At 41.9% G+C, this 18,173-nt stretch overlaps 1 protein-coding gene across 6 annotated transcripts in view; it reads right to left on the bottom strand.

Annotated features, from left to right (window-relative positions):
- Window positions 1–18,173, bottom strand: part of MAP3K15 (mitogen-activated protein kinase kinase kinase 15) — a 123,805-nt gene that overhangs the window by 72,954 nt on the left and 32,678 nt on the right. For all 6 annotated transcript variants that reach the window (XR_002825061.1, XM_023737260.1, XM_023737258.1 and 3 more), the window contains exon 5: window positions 17,142–17,248. Coding sequence is in view for 5 of the 6 variants with exons in the window: in XM_023737260.1 (XP_023593028.1) it covers window positions 17,142–17,248 (107 nt within the window). In the remaining variant the exon portion in view is untranslated. The remainder of the gene's footprint in view (window positions 1–17,141; window positions 17,249–18,173) is intronic.

The raw sequence follows: 18,173 nt of genomic DNA on the forward strand, positions 1-18,173 counted from the left end.
ACCTCATAAGCATGCAAAAGCTGGACAATGAATAAGGAAGACCGAAGAATTGATGACTTTGAATTATGGAGTTGGCAAAGAATATGGAATATTCCATAGACTGCGAGAAGAATCAACAAATCTGTCTTTGAAGTACAGCCAGAATGCTTCTTAGAAGTGAGGATGATGAAACTTTGCCTCACATACTTTGGACATGTTATGGGAGGGACCAGTCCCTGGAAAAGGAAATCATGCTTGGTAAAGTAGACTGTCATCAAAACAGAGTAAGAACCTCAGTAAGATGGATTGACACAGTGGCTTCAACAATGGGCTCAAATATAGCAACGACTGTGAGGGTGGCTAGACCAGACAGTGTTCTGTTCTGTTGTACATAAGGTCAGTCTGAGTAAGAACCGACTCAACTGCACCTAACAACAACAACTTTTTCATTTCAATGAAGAGATTATTCTTTTTCATTTACTGGAAATTCTACAACAGGTTCTTTTATGCTTTCTTTTTTGTTTTAAACATACATAAAATACATCATTTGCCAATTCAACATTTTTCAGATGTACAATTTACTGATATCAAAACATTACCTATGTTGTACAACCATCACCCATAATCATTGCCAAATTTTCTATCACCATAAATAGAAACACACTGCTTCCTAAACAATGGCTCCCTCTCTCCCTAGCTCCTGGTAACCTATGCTTGCTCTCTTCAGGAGATCTACCTCAAAAAACTATTGCATTATCCAAGAAGACAGATTAGTAGCTATTACATCCTTTCTCAACCAGCGTTCCATGAGAATTAAGCCCTATAGGCAATTATTTGCCTATATGAGTGACTATTTTCTTCATTAACTCAATGATGGTACATAAGCAGTCCCATTCTGGATGAGTAAGAAACCCAAAACCAAATCCACGGCCACCAACTCAATTCCAACTCATAGTGACCCTATTAGACAGAACAGAACTGCTTCATAGGGTTTCCTAGGCTGTAAATCCTTTTGGAAGCAGACTACCACATCTTTCTCCCGGGGAGCAGCTGGTGGGTTCAAACTGCAAACCTTTTGTTTAGCAGCCGAGTGCTTTAACCACTGTGCGGCCAGGCTCCTTGGATGCAAAAGAGAGAGGTTAACTCATTTTATACAACGGATACCTTTGGGAATAGAGCTTAATTCTCTTGTGGAACCCTGGTTGATCTAGGGCTAATCTAGAAACTTGGCATCCTTCAGGAAGCCTGCAATAATAAAGCCTGTATTTCAATTCAGACTCTGTCTATTTTTCCACATCAGTCCTCTTCTAATAATAATATATTTGATCTTTTTTCTCTTTGTCTTGTAGAGTACAATTTACTCAGCCTGAAAACCAGATCTCTTGATGAACAGCACACCCATGATATTCTTTATTTTTTAAGAGCCAAAAGATACCAACCAAACTCACCTTACTAAAGTATTTAAATAATTTCTAGGGTCTGTGATGAGAAAATTATAAAGATTAAAACTTTAATAAGGTACAAAATGTCTACATCTGTTGTGAGCCAACTTTTGAAGTGTGTGAAACATTCAGGTTTCTGCAAAGAATGTACTTAACTCTCTTAAATGCTTCATTATTGATACGAGTTCAGGTTTATTATCGTTGGTTTTTTTTGTTTGTTGGTTTGTTTAGGGTTTAATTTTTCCCATCCAGTTACATCTATATTTTCCTCAATTTCTTTTTCATTAATTTCAAACTGAACACTGTGACTCAAAAGAAAGTCTCGAGCATAAACAAAACAAAACATAAAAAATTAAACATTTGTGGCCATCTAAGATACTCCACTGGTCCCACCCCGTCTGGAGCAAGGGAGAATGAAGAAAACTAAAGATGCAAGGGAAAGATTAGTCCAAAGGACTAATGGACCACAACTACCACAGCCTCCACTGGACTGAGTTCAGCACAACTAGATGGTGCCCGGGTACCACCATCAACTGCTGACAGGGATCACAATGAGGAGGTCACGGACAGAGCTGGAGAAAAACGTAAAACAAAATTATAACTCACAAAAAAACACCAGACTTACTGGTCTGCCAGAGACTGGGGAAACCCCAAGAGTATGGTCCCCCAGACACTCTTTCAGCTCAGTAATGAAGTCACTCCAGAGCTTCACACCCTTCAGCCAAAGATTACACAATAAAACAAAATGAGACTAAATTAGCACACCAGCCCAGGGGCAAGGATGAAAGGGCAGGAGGGGACAGGAAAGCAGGTAATGGTGAACCCAAGGTAGAGAAAGGGAGAGTGCAGACACATTGCGGGGTTGGCAACCAATGTCGCAAAGCAATAAATGTATTAATATTTTTTAACGAGAAACTAGTAAACCTTCATCTAAAGCACAATAAAAAAATGAAACATTTGCAAAAATGAAAAGAAAAGAGTAGAAGCCACTTTAAGATGCATACTAAATGACTCATCCCTTTAGTGGTTAATAATCAGCTTTCTGATCTGCTTATCATTTTCAGATCACAAGGTATCCAACAACAAGCCTACAGATACCTAAAAGTTCCTCTGTTTAATTAGGCAGCAACATCTGTTTCTGGCAATAAGCTCATTCCACAACTAAGAGAAGGAAATGAACTAAGACCCACTAAGACAGTGGGGCTTAACCCTGACTGCAAATTAGAATCACCTGGAGAACTGAAACATCCCTGGGGCCTAGGCTGCATCCAGACAATTAAATCAGAATTTCTGGAGATGGAACTGAGGGAGGCACCAGTGTTTCTTAACCTGGGCAAGGTCTGGGTCACTGCTAAACCCACTGATAAATTCTTAGCCCGCATCTTATTTGACCTGCCAACAGCATTTTGCAGTTGAACACGCCTTCCTCCTTGGACCACTTTCTTCATTTGGCTTGTAGGACACACCACACTTTTCTTGGTTCTCCTCTTACCTTAATCTACTTTTCTGGTTGCTATGATGTTGAACAGGTTTCAGCGGAGCTCCCTAAGACAGACTAGGAAGAAAGGCCTGGTGATCTACTTTGAAAAATCAGCCAATGAAAACTCTATGAATCACAACAGTGCAGTCCCCAGTAATCATAGGGATGGCGCAGGACCGAGCAAGTGTTTAGGTCTGTTGTGCATGGGGACAATTCCAGTGTCTTGATTTTTTAAACCATCTATATACTGATGACTCCCAAATTTCTATCTCCTGCCAAGACCTCTCCTCTAAACTCCTGGCTCATATCCAACTGCCTTCTCATCATCTAACTTGGATGTCTAATACCTCAAGCTTCACAAGTTCCAAACCAAACCAAACTGAACAAGTCATGATCCTCCCTTCAAACGTGTTCTCTTCATAGTCTTTCCCCTCATCTTATTTAATGGCTGGTCCATCCTTCCTATATTCAGGCCAAAAACTTTGGAGTCATGGTTGATTCTAACACCCCTAATACAGTAAGCAAATTCTGTTGGCTTTTATTTCAAAACAGATCCCAAATTGGACCACTCCTCTTCCTGGTCCAAGCCACTGACATTTCCTGCTTCCACCATGGCCCCTCTACAGTCTATTCACAACAGAGCAATCCTGCTAAACCATAAGTCAGATCACATCACTCCTCTACTCAAAACTCACCAGTGGTGGCTTCCTGTCTCAGACCAAAAGCAAGCCACTTCCTACAATAGCCTACAAGGCTCTACAAGATCTGGTTCCCGGTTACTTCTCCAGCCTCATCTTTTACTATCCACCCCCATAACCTTCTCTGCTCCCGTAGCAGAGGCCTCCTTGCTGTTTCCCAAGACACAGCCACACCTCAAAACCTTTGCACTTACTGATCCCTCTACCTGCAATGCCCTTTCCCCATGTATTTTTCTCACCTCTATCTGATATTTTCTCCACGTCATTTTCCACTAAATGAACCTTACCTTAGTGCCCAACTTAAAATTGCATCTTCCTCCCTTTCACTGGCCCGTCCTATATTTCTATTGTTTCATTACACTTTCCTTTATCTATTTTGTTTATTGTCTCTCCATTTTAGAATGTAAGCATGAAGAGGGAGGGATTTTGTCTTGTTTTGTTTGCTGCTGTGTCCCAACACTTAGAACTGGATCTGGCACACAGTATGTTCTCAATAAATGTCTGTTAAATGAATGACAAACTGAAGACACATGGAATGATCTCCACCACTGGTTGCTTAGTGAACATATAACAGAATACCTCTTGCATAATTACACACACACCCCCACACCCCCACCCACACCCCCACACCCCCACACACACGAAGCCCCGGTGGCGCAGTGGTTCAGCATTCGGCTGCCAACCAAAGGTTGGAAGTTCAAATCCACCAGCTACTCCTTGAAACCCTATGGGGCAGTTCTGCTCTGTCCTATAAGGTCGCTGTGAGTTGGAATTGACTCACAGCAATGGGTTTATATATATAATACATAATGTACATATATGTATGTATGTATATATACACACACATTCATACATCTATCTATCTAGATATATACTTTTTATCAGCAAAGTTTAAATGTTTTTTTTTTTTTTACTGTGGTGAAAATATGTACAACATATGCCAATTACACAATATCTACATGTATAATTCAGCTGATTATGTATTTTTAAAACTCTGCAATATTACATATTTTAGCAATATGTAAATGCATAGAAAATCACCTGAAAGGATATACAACAAACTGATGAGCAGTTACTTCTAGAACATAAATGGGATTGGGGATTAGTTAAAAAAAGACAGCTTCTTTAAATGTACTTTTTGTAATTTTTTTGCAATAAGAATATACAAACATACTCGTGTTGTTTATGCAATAAATGGCAAAGAATAAAACCAGAACACTGCACTGGGAATCATATACAGCTAGATTCTAGTTATTTTCACAGCATTAACTAACCATTTGATTTTGAGCAACTCCCTTTATCCTTTCTATGCCTCAGTTTTTCATCTGAAAAATATGTTTGCTTACCTCACAGGATTACTATGAGCTACAGGTCGGCCAGAGTATTGATTTGCCACTAACCATCCTGTCTGCTTTTCCATCTTTTGTATTCTATTGTGTATCTATAAGGGGAAGTTTATAGGGTGGGGGACAGATATGGGCCCATCTCCTAAGCCAGCTCTGACCATTAATGAGCAAAAGGTCTCATTAGATGAGCGTTCTCTCTAGAAAAATCTTTGCCTTGGGTCTCCCATTAAAAACTTTGAAAAAAAAAATGAATGGATAAACAAAATGTGGTATAATGGAATATTATCCAGCCATTAGGAGAAAAAAAAAAAAAACGTTGCTGTGGAGTCGATTCTGACTCCGAAATATAGCGACCCTATAAGACAGAGTAGAACTGACCCATAGGGTTTCCAAGGTTGTAATCTTTACAGAAGCAGACTGTCACATCTCTTCCCTGCATAGAGGCTGGTTAAGTTCGAACTATGGATATCTTGGTTAGCAGCTGAGGGTTTAACCATTGTGCCACCAGGGATCCTTATTAATCAATAAAGAAAATAAAGGAGTGGAGCCAACATGGCACTCTAGACAGATGTACCATGCTGTCCCTCTGCAGTAAAGACCCAAAAACCTAAGTAAAACAGATACAAACGTCAATTCTGAAACCCTATGCATCAAATGAAGGCATAAAGAACTAGAGCAGAAAAAAACGGACAGAAAACAGAGAACGAGGAAAGACAAGGAGTGGAGGTCCCTGCCACTAACACAGCACAGGGTAGCCATCTAAAACCACAGTCAGCAACAACCCTGGACAGGGAGTATGGGAAGGCAAATTCATGGAGCTCCTAATAGGAGACAGAGTACCCGGTAACCAAAGAAACACGCTTTCCTACCCCTCACCCTTCTGGTGAGTAGAAGCCAAGAACCTCGACCCCATCCTGGCAGTCCCCGCTGCCATGGTTCACAATATGTGCTTACCCCCAGCCCATTCACTTCCACACCTGCCACATGGCTTGTTTTTTCCCTTTAATCTTCCTTTTCTTTCTCCCTTCCACCTAAGCCCCGTATGCTACCTCTGCTCCATTCCTGCCAGCCACCGACATGCTGCCACTTCAAATCCACCCCGAACCCACCCACCAGGTAAAGCTGCACCACCAGTTTTTTTATTTTCTTTCTCCTTCCCACCTAGCCCCGTACACCACTTCCCTCCTTTCCTGCCAGCCCCTGCTGCACTGTCACAGCTAGAGTGTCCCTGTCACTCAGGCCCACTGCCACACCGGGTCCACACCACGCCTCCCCTTACGGCACTCAACTAGCTGCTGAAGAGTGGGAAGCAAGCCCACGCCACTCCCTAGTCGACACCCCCAACAATCTGACGAGGGGCTGTGAACATTCCCACACCACTGGACCAATATAAGGAAGCAGACAATGCCACCCCAGTCCACCCTCAGCCACTATGCCAAACCAGTGTACAATGAAGAGGGCACACCCTGCCTGCTGCTGCCTTGCACACCCAAATAAGGTGGTGAGAGTTATCATGCTCACAGACGACCAAGCAGGAAAGTACAACTGGACAGCCCGCCTTGACATTTCAAAACAAAACAGAAAAGCGGGATAAAACAAACGAACATACAATCAATCAATAAAGAAAACAATACCTTCAAGTCTCGGAGATAGCAGACAATATCAAAACATACAAAAAAAAAAAAAAAGTAGGACGAGATGGGTCCAGGAAGCGATCAAAATAAAAAATCTGATAACCTTCCGGTAGAAGAAAAGTCAGTGGAACAACCTTATATGCAATTCAAAACGCTAATATTTAGGGCTCTCCAAGAAATTTGTAAAGAGATCAAGGAAAACACAGAAGAAAAACAAAGAAAAAATTGACAAAACCATGGAAAACAGACAAAACCGATGAATACATAGCCAAAATCAAGGAAAATACAGAGAGGTCAATAGAAGAAATCAGGAAAATAATACAAGTACAAAACATCAAAATTAAATAAACAAGTAGAAATCAAACAAAAACAGCAACCAGAAATCCAAAACATAAATAATAAAATTTCAAAAACGGACAACTCAACAGAATATTTTGGGAGCAAATTTTAAATAATGGAAGACAGAATCATTGAGATTGAAGACAAATCCATGGATGACACTTTGTATGAAGAAAAATCACAGAAAAGAATGAAGAAAACCTAAGAACTATGTGGTCCACAATCAAGAGCAAAAACTTGCATGTGATCAGAGTTCCAGAACAGGGAGAAAAAAATGGAAAACACAGAGAAGATTCTTAAAGATTTGCTGGCAGAAAACTTCCCAAATATCATGAAAGACGAAAAGCTGACCATCCAAGAAACTCAATAAACTTCTTAGAGGATAGTCCCCAAAAGAAAGTCACCAAGACATCATAATCACACTTGCCAAAACCAAAGACAAGGAAAGAATTCTGAGAGCAGCTCAAGAAAAACAAAAAGTCACTTACAAAGGGGAAACAGTAAGACTAAGCTCCGATTACTTAGCAGGAACTATGCAGGCAGGAAGGCAATGGGAAGACATACATAAAACCCTGAAAGAAAAAAATTACCAACCAAGAATAATATATCCTGCAAAACTCTCTCTCAAATATAATGGCAAAATCAGGACATTTCCAGATAAAACAGAAATTAAGGGAATTAATAAAAACCAAACCATAAAAACCAAACCATTATATAATGATTAAAAGGACAATCCACCAAGAAGACGTAACATTAATAAATGTCTACGCACCTAACAATGGGGCTTCAAAATACTTAAAAGAAACTCTACAAATGGTGCTGGCAAAACTGGATGTCCATTTGTAAAAAAATGAAACAGGACCCATACCTCACACCATACACAAAAACTAACTCAAAATGAATCAAAGACCTAAATATACTACCTAAAATGATAAAGATCATGGAATAGGGACCCTAATACATGGCATAAAGAGAATACAAACCACCAATAGCAATTCACAAACATCAAAAGATAAATGAGATAACCTCCTAAAAATTAAACACATATGCTCATCAAAAGACTTCACACCAAAAGAGTAAAAAGAGAACCTACGAATGGGGCAAAATTTTTTTGGCTACAACATACTCGACAAGGGTCTAATCTCCAAAATCTACAGAAAACTTCAACACTTCAACAACAAAAAGACAAATAATCCAATTAAAATACAGGCAAAGGATATGAACAGATACTTCACCAAAGAAGACATTTAGGTGCTAACAGACCCATGAGGAAATGCTTGTGATCATTAGCCATTAGAGGAATGTAAATCAAAACTACAATGAGATATCTTCTCACCCTGACATTACTTGCATGAATCAAAAAAACAGAAAATTACAAATACTGGCGAGGTTGTGGGGAGATTGGAAATATTATGCACTGCTGATGTGAATTTAAAAATGATACAACCACCACTGAAAATGATATGGTACCTCCTTAAAAAGGTAGAAATAGAAATATCGTATGATCCAGCAATCCCACTCCTAGGAACATATCCTAGAGAAAAAAAAAAAAAAGCCTGAACAGGAATAGAAATATGCACACCAGTGTTCACTCCAGCATTACTCACAACAGCAAAGAGATGGAAACAACCTAAGTGCTCATCAACAGAGGAATGGATAACAAATTGTGGTACATACACACAATGGAATACTACACAACAATGAAGAACAATGATGAATCCCTGAAACATCTCACAACATAGATCATCTGGAGGGCATTACGCTGAGTGAAACAAATCAATCACAAAAGGACAAACATTGTGTGAGACCACTACTATACTATAAAGACCAGAAAAATGTTTACACACAGAAAGACACAACCTTTGATGGTTATGAGGGAGGAGAGGGGTGGGGAGGTGGGAAGGGGCAATCACTAACTAGACAGTAGACAAGTGGTAACTTTGGTGAAGGGAAAGACAACACACGACATAGGGCAAGTCAGCACAACCTGACCAAGGCAAAGTCAGAGAAGCTTCCTAGACACATCCAAACACCCTGAGGGACCAAGTTACTGGGGTTGAGGGCAGGGGATAAGCTAGGTCAACTGATACACTTCATAAAGAAAATGTTCCACATTCTACTTTGGTGAGCAGTGTCTGCGGTCTTAAAAGCTTGCGAGCAGCCATCTAAGATACATCTATTGGTCCCATCCCATCTGGAGCAAAGGAGAAAGAAGAAAACCAAAGACACAAGGCAAATATTAGTGCAGAGGACTAATGGACCACATGAACCACAGCCTCTATCAGCCTGAGCCCAGAAACACTAGATGGTGCCCGGCTACCACCAACCGCTCTGACAGGGATCACAATAGCGGGTTCCGGACAGAACAGGAGAAAAATATAGAACAAACAAAAAAAGACCAGACTTACTAGTCTGACAGAGACTGGAGGAACCCCTGAGACTATGGCCACAGGACACCCTGCTAACTCATAACTTCAGCCACTCCCAAAGTCCACCTTTCTGCCAAAGATTAGACAGGCCTATAAAACAAACAATAATACACGAGAGAAACCTGCTTCTCAGTTCAATCAAGTATATGGGACCAGATAGGCAACACATGCCCAAAAGCAAAGACAAGAAGGCAGGAAGGGACAGGAAAACTGGTCAAGTGGACACGGGGAACACGGGGAGGAAGGAAAAGGGGGAGAGTGCTGACGTACTACAGGTTTTGCAACCAATGTCACAAAAGAATTTGTGTATAAATTTTTGAATGAAAAACTAATTTGCACTGTAAACTCACACCTAAAGCACAATAAAATCCAGGGGAAAAAAAAAACAGACCAGACTTTCTGATCTGATAGAGACTGGAGGAACACGGAGACTATGGCCCCTGGACACTCTGCTAACTCAGAACTAAAGCAACTCCCGAAGTCCACCTTTCAGCAAAAGATCAGACAGGCCTATAAAACAAACAATTACACACGTGAGGAACGAGCTTCTTAGTTCAATTAAGTATACAAGACCAAATGGACAACATCTGCCCAAAAGCAAAGTGGAGAAGGCATGAAGGAACAGGAAAACTGGATGAATGGACACAGGGAACCCAGGGTGGAAAGGGGGAGAGTGCTGACACATGGCAGGGATTGCAAGCAATGTCACAAAACAATTGGTATATAAATTTTTGAGTGAGAAACTAATTTGCATTATAAACTTTCATCTAAAGCACAGTAAAGAAATTATGCTGAGTGAAATAAATCAGACATAAAAGGACAAATATTGCATGATCTCCCTTATATGAAATATCTAGAATTGACAAATTCAAAGCAACAGAAAGTAGATTAGAGTTTACCAGGAGCTGAGGCATAGGAAAATGGGGAGTTATTGCTTAATAAATATAGCGTTTCTGCTTGGGGTGATGAAAATGTTTTGGAAATATACCCACTCCTCACTTATCAATATGGTTAGGTTCCAAAGACCAGGTCATTATGTGAAAATCGTCGTTATGCAAAAACGGAAGATTTTTTTTCTGTTTTCATACCATCCATTTGTCCAATTTTTTATTTAGAAAATATGATCACAGAAATAATCACAGCTAAGACTTACTGATGCGCTCATCACTGTGACGAGTCCATTTATGGAGTTTTCCTCTGTGGAGACGGAGGTGAGGAGGAGACAAAGCTGGATGAAGCCGGGCTGTGTGACTGAAGGGCCTACCACTTACCCACTTCACCTTCCTCCTGTTCTGGGTCAGAACTCCCCTCACAGAGCCACTTCCAAGCTCCACTCCCCCACTGTAAGCCCTGAGTCCCCGATCCTGGAGCCTGCTCTGCCCTCTTGGCCTGGCCAGTTCGGGGCTTCTTGCGAGGGTGCTGGGAGGCTGGCCAAGCATCTGGCCCCACCAAGGTGGAGGCTTCAGGTCCAGTTGGGCTCACTTTCAGATGTCATTTAACTTGCACACATTTCTTCCAAACATACTCTCCAATGCATCTTTCTTTCTTCCCTTCTCACCCCACAGCCATTTTGAACTGCAGGGCTTCAGGCTGCATAGGAGCTGGGAATCCAAAATAGGCAGCCACCCACTGGCTCAGTGCTGCCTGCATGCATCCGCTGGGAGGCTGTGGCCATGGAGGAGGCCGCCCTGTGGCAGCTGGACACTGCATCTCCGCCAGGAGGAGGGAGCAGAGGGCGTGGGCAGGGCGGCCCAGCTTCCTGGAGGCCCCCGGAGACCCTTCTTGAGGGAGGGGACGCTCCACAGCCGTCACCATCATGCCCACCACCTTGTTAATGAGCAAAATTGTAGGACAGTAGATTTTTTACAAATAAGAAATGTCCGATAACAAGATAGTCGGTGAGGAGTAGGTGTATATAGTGGTGATGGTTGCGCAACACTTCAAATGTAATTAATGCCACTGAAATAGACACTGAAAACGATTAAGTGACAAATGTTATAGTAGGGGTATTTTGCCACAATAAAAGTCAAACAAAAAAGATCTTACCAAAAATCTGCTTCCAATTAGGTTGTAGAAGAACATGGGAAGACTTTCACTCCTATGGTAACAAAATCCCATAGACATTATAAAAACCATTGAGCAGAAGGATTTCAGAGAAAAATAAATCTTTCTGAGGTGAACAGAGAGCCATGACAGCTGGTTCACCACAGTTCCAGCTGCTCCCAGGTGATTCTGGCTCCTGGGTTCTGGTAACATCACCTCTTCCTTGTGTTTCTCCAGCCAAGTGGTGGTAGTAGCTTCCTGCTGATGCTAATTTCTGGGCTGCCTCTCAGTTTCTTGTTTGGTTTCTCAGCTCTTCCACTGCCTATGTAACCAATTTTCTGTATCCACTCCCTCTATTTTAAAGACTTAAAGTGGTTTCTGTTTCTTGAGGGGACCCCGACAGATACACACCTGCCATAAGAGAGCAGGTGCCCTACACTGGCCAGATGCCTCATATTTACATAAAGAGATGGAACAATTAGAGTCAACCTGGGTTTTAGCGTGAACAATGCCCAGCGCCACAGAAAACACACAAACCAGAGGGGTTGTTTTCCTACTCCACAGATACGCCCTAGTTACATATGCAGGACAGTTGTTGTTGGGTTGTTAGGTGCCGGTGAGTCCGTTCTGACTCATAGCGACCCTATCTACAACAGAACAAAACACTGCCCAGTCCTGAGCCATCCTCACAATCGTTGTTATGCTCGAGTCCGTTGTGGCCACTGTGTCAATCCATCTTGCTGAGGGCCGCCTTCTTTCACTGACCCTCTACTTTACCAAGTATGATGTCCTTCTCCAGGGACTCATTCCTCCTGGTAAAATGTCCAAAGTATGTGAGACATAGTCTCTCCATCCTTGCTTCTAAGGAGCATTCTGGCTGTACTCTACTAAATCATCCAAACCTTTCCCGACTCCTGGGATCAGAAAGCAATCTGCGAAGGTTTGGCTCTACGGCATACTGGCTGGCCTGCTATGCAGCTGGGCTGTTCTCAGGCTAGCTTTCTATTCTCAAAAAAGAAGTGGAGCTGAAGAGTTCCTCTCCCTGAACTCTTGGTTCTAATATGTGATATCTTCCTAGGGATCTCCATGCTGATGGACTCAGTTAAATTCTCCTCCTCAGTCACAAGTGGTAGCAGAGACTAGAACGTGTTCTTTTTTTGCCCTGGGAACTCAGCCAGGCCATGCTCTTCCTTTTTTTTCAATCATCTGGCTGAAGAAGATCTGAGGACCAAAGTTTATGGGTGGGTAACAGGGGCGAGTTGGAGCAGGAAAGGGAGAGTAATTGCTTAGGGGCAGTGAGCTTCTCTTAAGGGTAATGGAAAAATCTGGAAACTAATAATGGTGATGGTTGAACAACATGATTAACATAATTAACATCACAGAATTGTACACCTAAAAACTGCTGACATGGCAAATGTTTTGTTGTAGGTATTTCACCACAATGAAAACTTCAAATCCTGTCCCCCATTCAAAATAAGACACCTCAGAGGGTCATATACTTATTCCAACAACGTTCTCATGCTAACAGCACTTTCATCAACTTCTTTATGAAATTTTTTTCAAAGCCCAAGGTGTATTATTTTAAATCTCTTCTGTGGTGGGACATCTCTGTTATTTAGCTAATAAACATGATATCTGGAAAGGATCAGAAGTTGTTACGGGTGACCAAGCTATGCAGCAATAGTAACAGGCATAGCCAAACACCTACTTCACGCCAGTGCTCCTCCAAGTAATACATACTACACGCTTCATGTTAGGATCCCTTTTTACAGATGAGAAACTACTGTTTTGGGAGACTAAGTGGCCTGACTATATTACCAATGCGATGGAGCCAGAATCTGTCCCAGATCTGTCTTTGAAATCCACATAATTATACTGATTTCCTACGTCCCCTCTAGGAGTCCTTGGATAGTACAAGTGGTTAACATACTTGGCTGCTAACTCAAAGGTTGGAGGTTTCAACCCACTCAGACATGCCTCAGAAGAAAGGCCTGGTTATCTACTTCTGAAAATCCAGCGACCAAAAACCCTATGAAGCACAATTCTACTCTGACACGTGTGGTTACCATGAGTCCGAGTCAACTTGATAGCGACTGGTTTACGTGCCTTGGAAGTTGACTCTTAATGCAATTCCAAAGAAGAAATCCCTTCCTGACTGGAGAAACCCTGAGAGTATGGCCCCCGGACAACCTTTTAACTCAGTAATGAAGTCACTCACGAGGTTCACCCTTCAGCCAAAGATTAGACAGACTCACAAAACGAAACAAGACTAAAGGGGCACACCAGCCCAGGGGCAAGGATGTGAAGGCAGGAGGGGACGGGAAAGCTGGTAACAGAAAACCCAAGGTCAAGAAGGTTAGAGTGTTGACATGTCATGGGGTTGGTAACTAATGTCACAAAACAATGTGCGTACTAATTGTTTAATGAGAAGCTAGTTTGTTCTGTAAACCTTCATCTAAAGTACAATAATAAAAAAATAAAGAATTCTTACATTGGTTATATGTGAAAATGGTAATATTTTTGACTTATTGCTTTAAATAAAACATCTAATAAATATAAGAAAGAAAAAAATCCCTTCCTCTTGCCAACACCAGAACATTCTGAATAATGGCAGCGTTGTCAAAATAAATGCAGAGCATGCAGGGCCATTAATTTGAAGAGAACAAATTCATTTGTACAAGTTCAAGTGTATGTGTGTACACATTCATACGCACGTGTGTTTATATTTTTAATCCTCATTAATGTCAGGCACAGCCCGAAAGCAATCGCCTTCTTTAGCTCATGGGCCTTCCACTGATGTCAATCAGTCCGTGAGGGAGGAGGGACAAAAGGGAGGGAGCAAGAAGGAAGTAGACAGAAAAGGTAGATTATCGTAGTAGCAAGGAGACCAGTGGGTAGGAATGAGGGCAGATTGAAGTGGCAAGTCCTTTGGATAAATATTTTTCAAAAGGAAAACATGTATTATTGGCAAGGCCACTGCTTAAGAAAAAATAACCTTACACAGGCTTTTTGCTATAAAAAGTATACATTATGATCTTGAACTGAAACCACCCCCCTCAAGTCACCTTTTAGCTAAATAGGCTATCTCATAAAGTAATGAATGTCACCCTTCAGTACTGTGTTCTTTCAAAACATCAGCTATATGACAACAAACGGTCAACTAAATACTCTAAGGCACAGATGAGAAGGTTGGGGGAGCTGGGAGACCAAGTTAATGGGTACAAGAACAATAGGAATCAAAATAATGACAATGCTGACACAATGTGAGGACTGTAACCCACGTCACTCAACAATTTGTGCAGAAATTGTAGAATGGGAACCTATTCTGCTGCGTACACTTTCACCGAAAACACAATGAAATATTATTTTTAAAAAGTATGTATTATCAAAGTGGCTTCAATATTCAGCTATCATCTACGTAATTCTCTCATTTTATAAGACAAGCCGGGACATATAAAGGGACGGGGCTCTACAATTGCACATGGAAGCCCTTGGCTTGTTTGGGTTGCCTTCCAGGGCAACAAAATCTAAACTAAAGCCTGCTGGGAAGAGTTTAACTATATCATGGTATTAGCAGAAGCAGCATAAACAAACTAGTGGATGCAGAGTGCTGTGCTAAAACCTGGGAGTTCTAGTCCCAAACCTTGTGCTCACCAGCTGTGGTTATACTTTGGGCTCTTGCCTTTCTTTGTTCCTCTTCTCTAAAATAAAGGGTTTGGACTAAACCGTTTCTTCTAAGTTTGCAGATTTTGTGGTTCTATCCCCTACCAGGAAAACAACAACACGTATGTATTCTTCTTTTGCAACACGCTTGTAGGTACCTGGAGACAATGCACAGTAAATGTGGGAAGACAGCATCTTTTTTTTTTTTTTTACTTTTGAAAAACATGTTATAAAGAATGGATATTTCAAGAAACATGAATTTAGAAAGTGAGACAAGAGTGAACTTAAACAGAAGAGAGAAAGAAAAGGATTACTGCAGAGAAGGCGAGCCCATCCTGCCTTCCTGGGGGCGAGCGTCCCTCCAACGGAGCAATGACCTGACTTGGAAGCCCAAGGGCTGAGGATGAGGCAACTGCTGTGTGTTCTGGAACAAGCTGTCTCCTTCCAGCCACTATGGTGTAGGCTGGATTCAGTATAACATTCATCTAAGATGCCCCACACCCATTCTTAGAGCCCACAGGCAGCTTCTCTCTCCACAGCTATCCTTAACTCATTTAAGCTGTAGAATGACACATCAGACATTCCAATAAATGTGTCACACACTCACTTCCGTCTCCATTTGCTGAGTAATTCAATCAGTTAAATTTTGGCAGAATTATTGGGGGTCTTGACTCAAAGACGCAGGAAATAGAATATAATAAGTACACTCCTCGTACTTTGTGATAGGCAAGTTTTGTTTTGCTTTCCACCTACGACTTTGCTTCCAATATTCTCTGAAACATCCTTCTGCCTGCTGCCTGAGTCCCTGATCAGAATCTTCCAACTGCATTAGCGTATCTAATAAAGACCTATCTGTAGCAGCAAGAGTAAATAAATATTGCTCATGAAGGACTCCATGCCGTTGAGATGCAAGCAGATTTAACTGCTCAGTGGAAACTTGAAGCAGCTTTGAAGGGCTTATGCATGCACTGAAGTGGAAGGTATGAGGAAAAATTGGCCAGCTCAAGCCGGCTTTCCCAGTAACACAGAGAACGTGCCATCCAAGTGCCAAACATCATTCGTTACCGTCAACCTGTAGAAATTAATTTATGGCCATGATTTGCTTCACTTCCTAAGAGTTAAAGGTCAACTGTAATGCAGGAAAATTCATTATTTGTCCATCACTATTTTCCCCTTTATAGATACAAGGTAACTCCATAAAGTACCTCAGAACCACATAATGCCAAATCCTACTGTGACTTTGTTGACAGCTGGCCAAGTGAAACCCAGAGCAAAACAGTGATTGGACCTCATGTATAAAGAAACATTGCAATATTCAGAAAATCTCTAGTTTGATGGAGAAGATGAGGTTCTCAGCATCAAGGACCCTGCTCTGGCCTATAATACAGAGCCATTGTCTAACGGCAATTTGTGTTCCCAAGTTCCGATTATACTAGTTCACGAAGATGGCACCCTTCTTATCTATCATACAACGATGTTAACTCTGCTGCTTAAACGAGTTCCCCTCAGTCTACGATATCAATTCCTTATTCATGTGCACGTGGTCCTTTCAAGACATGGTCCCATGAGTCACTTTAGCCCCCTCACCTGTGTCTACTTCACCAGCACCTTGTGTTCTAGTCGCACTGGATGCTCCCTGAGTGCACCCTGCACACGAAGAAGTCTGTGCTCATACTCCATCCTGTCTACACATAACGGTCTTGTCACCATTCCCCTCCCATGTCACCCTCTCTCTCTCACCCATGGGGTCATTCTTACTAATTCTTCAAAACCCAGCTCAAAAAACCTCAGAGAAGCATCTCTAAAACACCCAAGCAGAGCAAATCCCTCCCATAGCACTTTGGACAAAGCTTCATTATGACATTTATCACCCTGTGCTATGAAGATTTATTTACGTGTCAGACCACACAGCTAGAATATATGTTCCAAAGACAGAGTCCTTGAGGACAAAGACCCTACCTTATCCATCTTCATAACCTTGGCATTTAGCACATGACCTGGCACATACTCTAACGCTGAATGAAAGAAGGAAGCAGAATTCAAAAGGTGGCGTGTGTCAAAAGCCTAGACACGTGTTGCCATTCTTACCTATTCAGTGCAAATGCATAGTGGAACTTCATATTATGCTGATCGGCCAAGTCACACGTAGGCAGCATTTCCAGCGTCTCTACCAGCTTCACCATCGCATCATAGTCCTGTTGGCAAGAGATCTCAAGATGAGAAAGAGAGGAAACACAGCTCTTTACCAATTTTTCTGAATAATTATAAACGTGAGACAACTGTGAGATTTAAAGTGAAGTTACCTGTAGCCTTAATAGTACAAAAGATCAGAAAACAAGACAAATGAGAGACAAAAAGACAGAGAAGGAATCCCTGCTATCAGAGGCCACGCAGGGACCCAGAGAAAAGGGTTAAACCTAAAGGCAATGGGAGCAAATGAGCCCATTATTCTGGAAAAGGCCACCTTGTTTCTACTGCAGGAGAGTTAACGACACCAGCAGAGCTGTGAGTGGGAACAAGTTGGACATAAACGCCCAAGAAAACTTACCACTTAAAGGGAAGTCCCTTCTATTTTGCCAGAAACAACCGAGTCCATCTAAATCAGGATTTCTTCACCTCGGTACTATTTACATTTGGACCGGATCATTCTTAGCTGTGGTGGGCTGTCCTGTGCACTGTAGGATGTTTAACAGCATCCCTGGCCTCGACCCACTAGATGCCAGTAGCATCCTCACCCCCACCCCAGTTGTGACAACCTAAAACATCTCTAGATTTTGCCAACTGTCCTCAGGGCAGCAAAATCGCGCCTGGTTGAGAATCCCTACTCTAAACTTCAATAAACTATCCAGGGAAAAATTGCTACCATGTTTGTCTCAGCCAAGACCCCAGTTAGCAGCCCTACCTGCTACCCTTTCAACCAGCCTTAGAATCATGGGTACTGGCCAACTCACCAACAGCGAGCCACAGCTGGACAAGAGGCATCCCACCAAAATCCCAGGCCCATCTCATGGCTCTACACCCTGATGCTGGTGGCCCACAGCATCTTCCAGGAACCTCCTGGCTCACCTAGAGCCTGAGACTCCCATCAATGGAAAGTGATGAAAAGAAGAGATGCATGAA

Source organism: Trichechus manatus, unplaced genomic scaffold (genome assembly GCF_000243295.1).
Source record: "Trichechus manatus latirostris isolate Lorelei unplaced genomic scaffold, TriManLat1.0 scaffold00100, whole genome shotgun sequence".
NCBI lineage: Eukaryota > Metazoa > Chordata > Mammalia > Sirenia > Trichechidae > Trichechus > Trichechus manatus.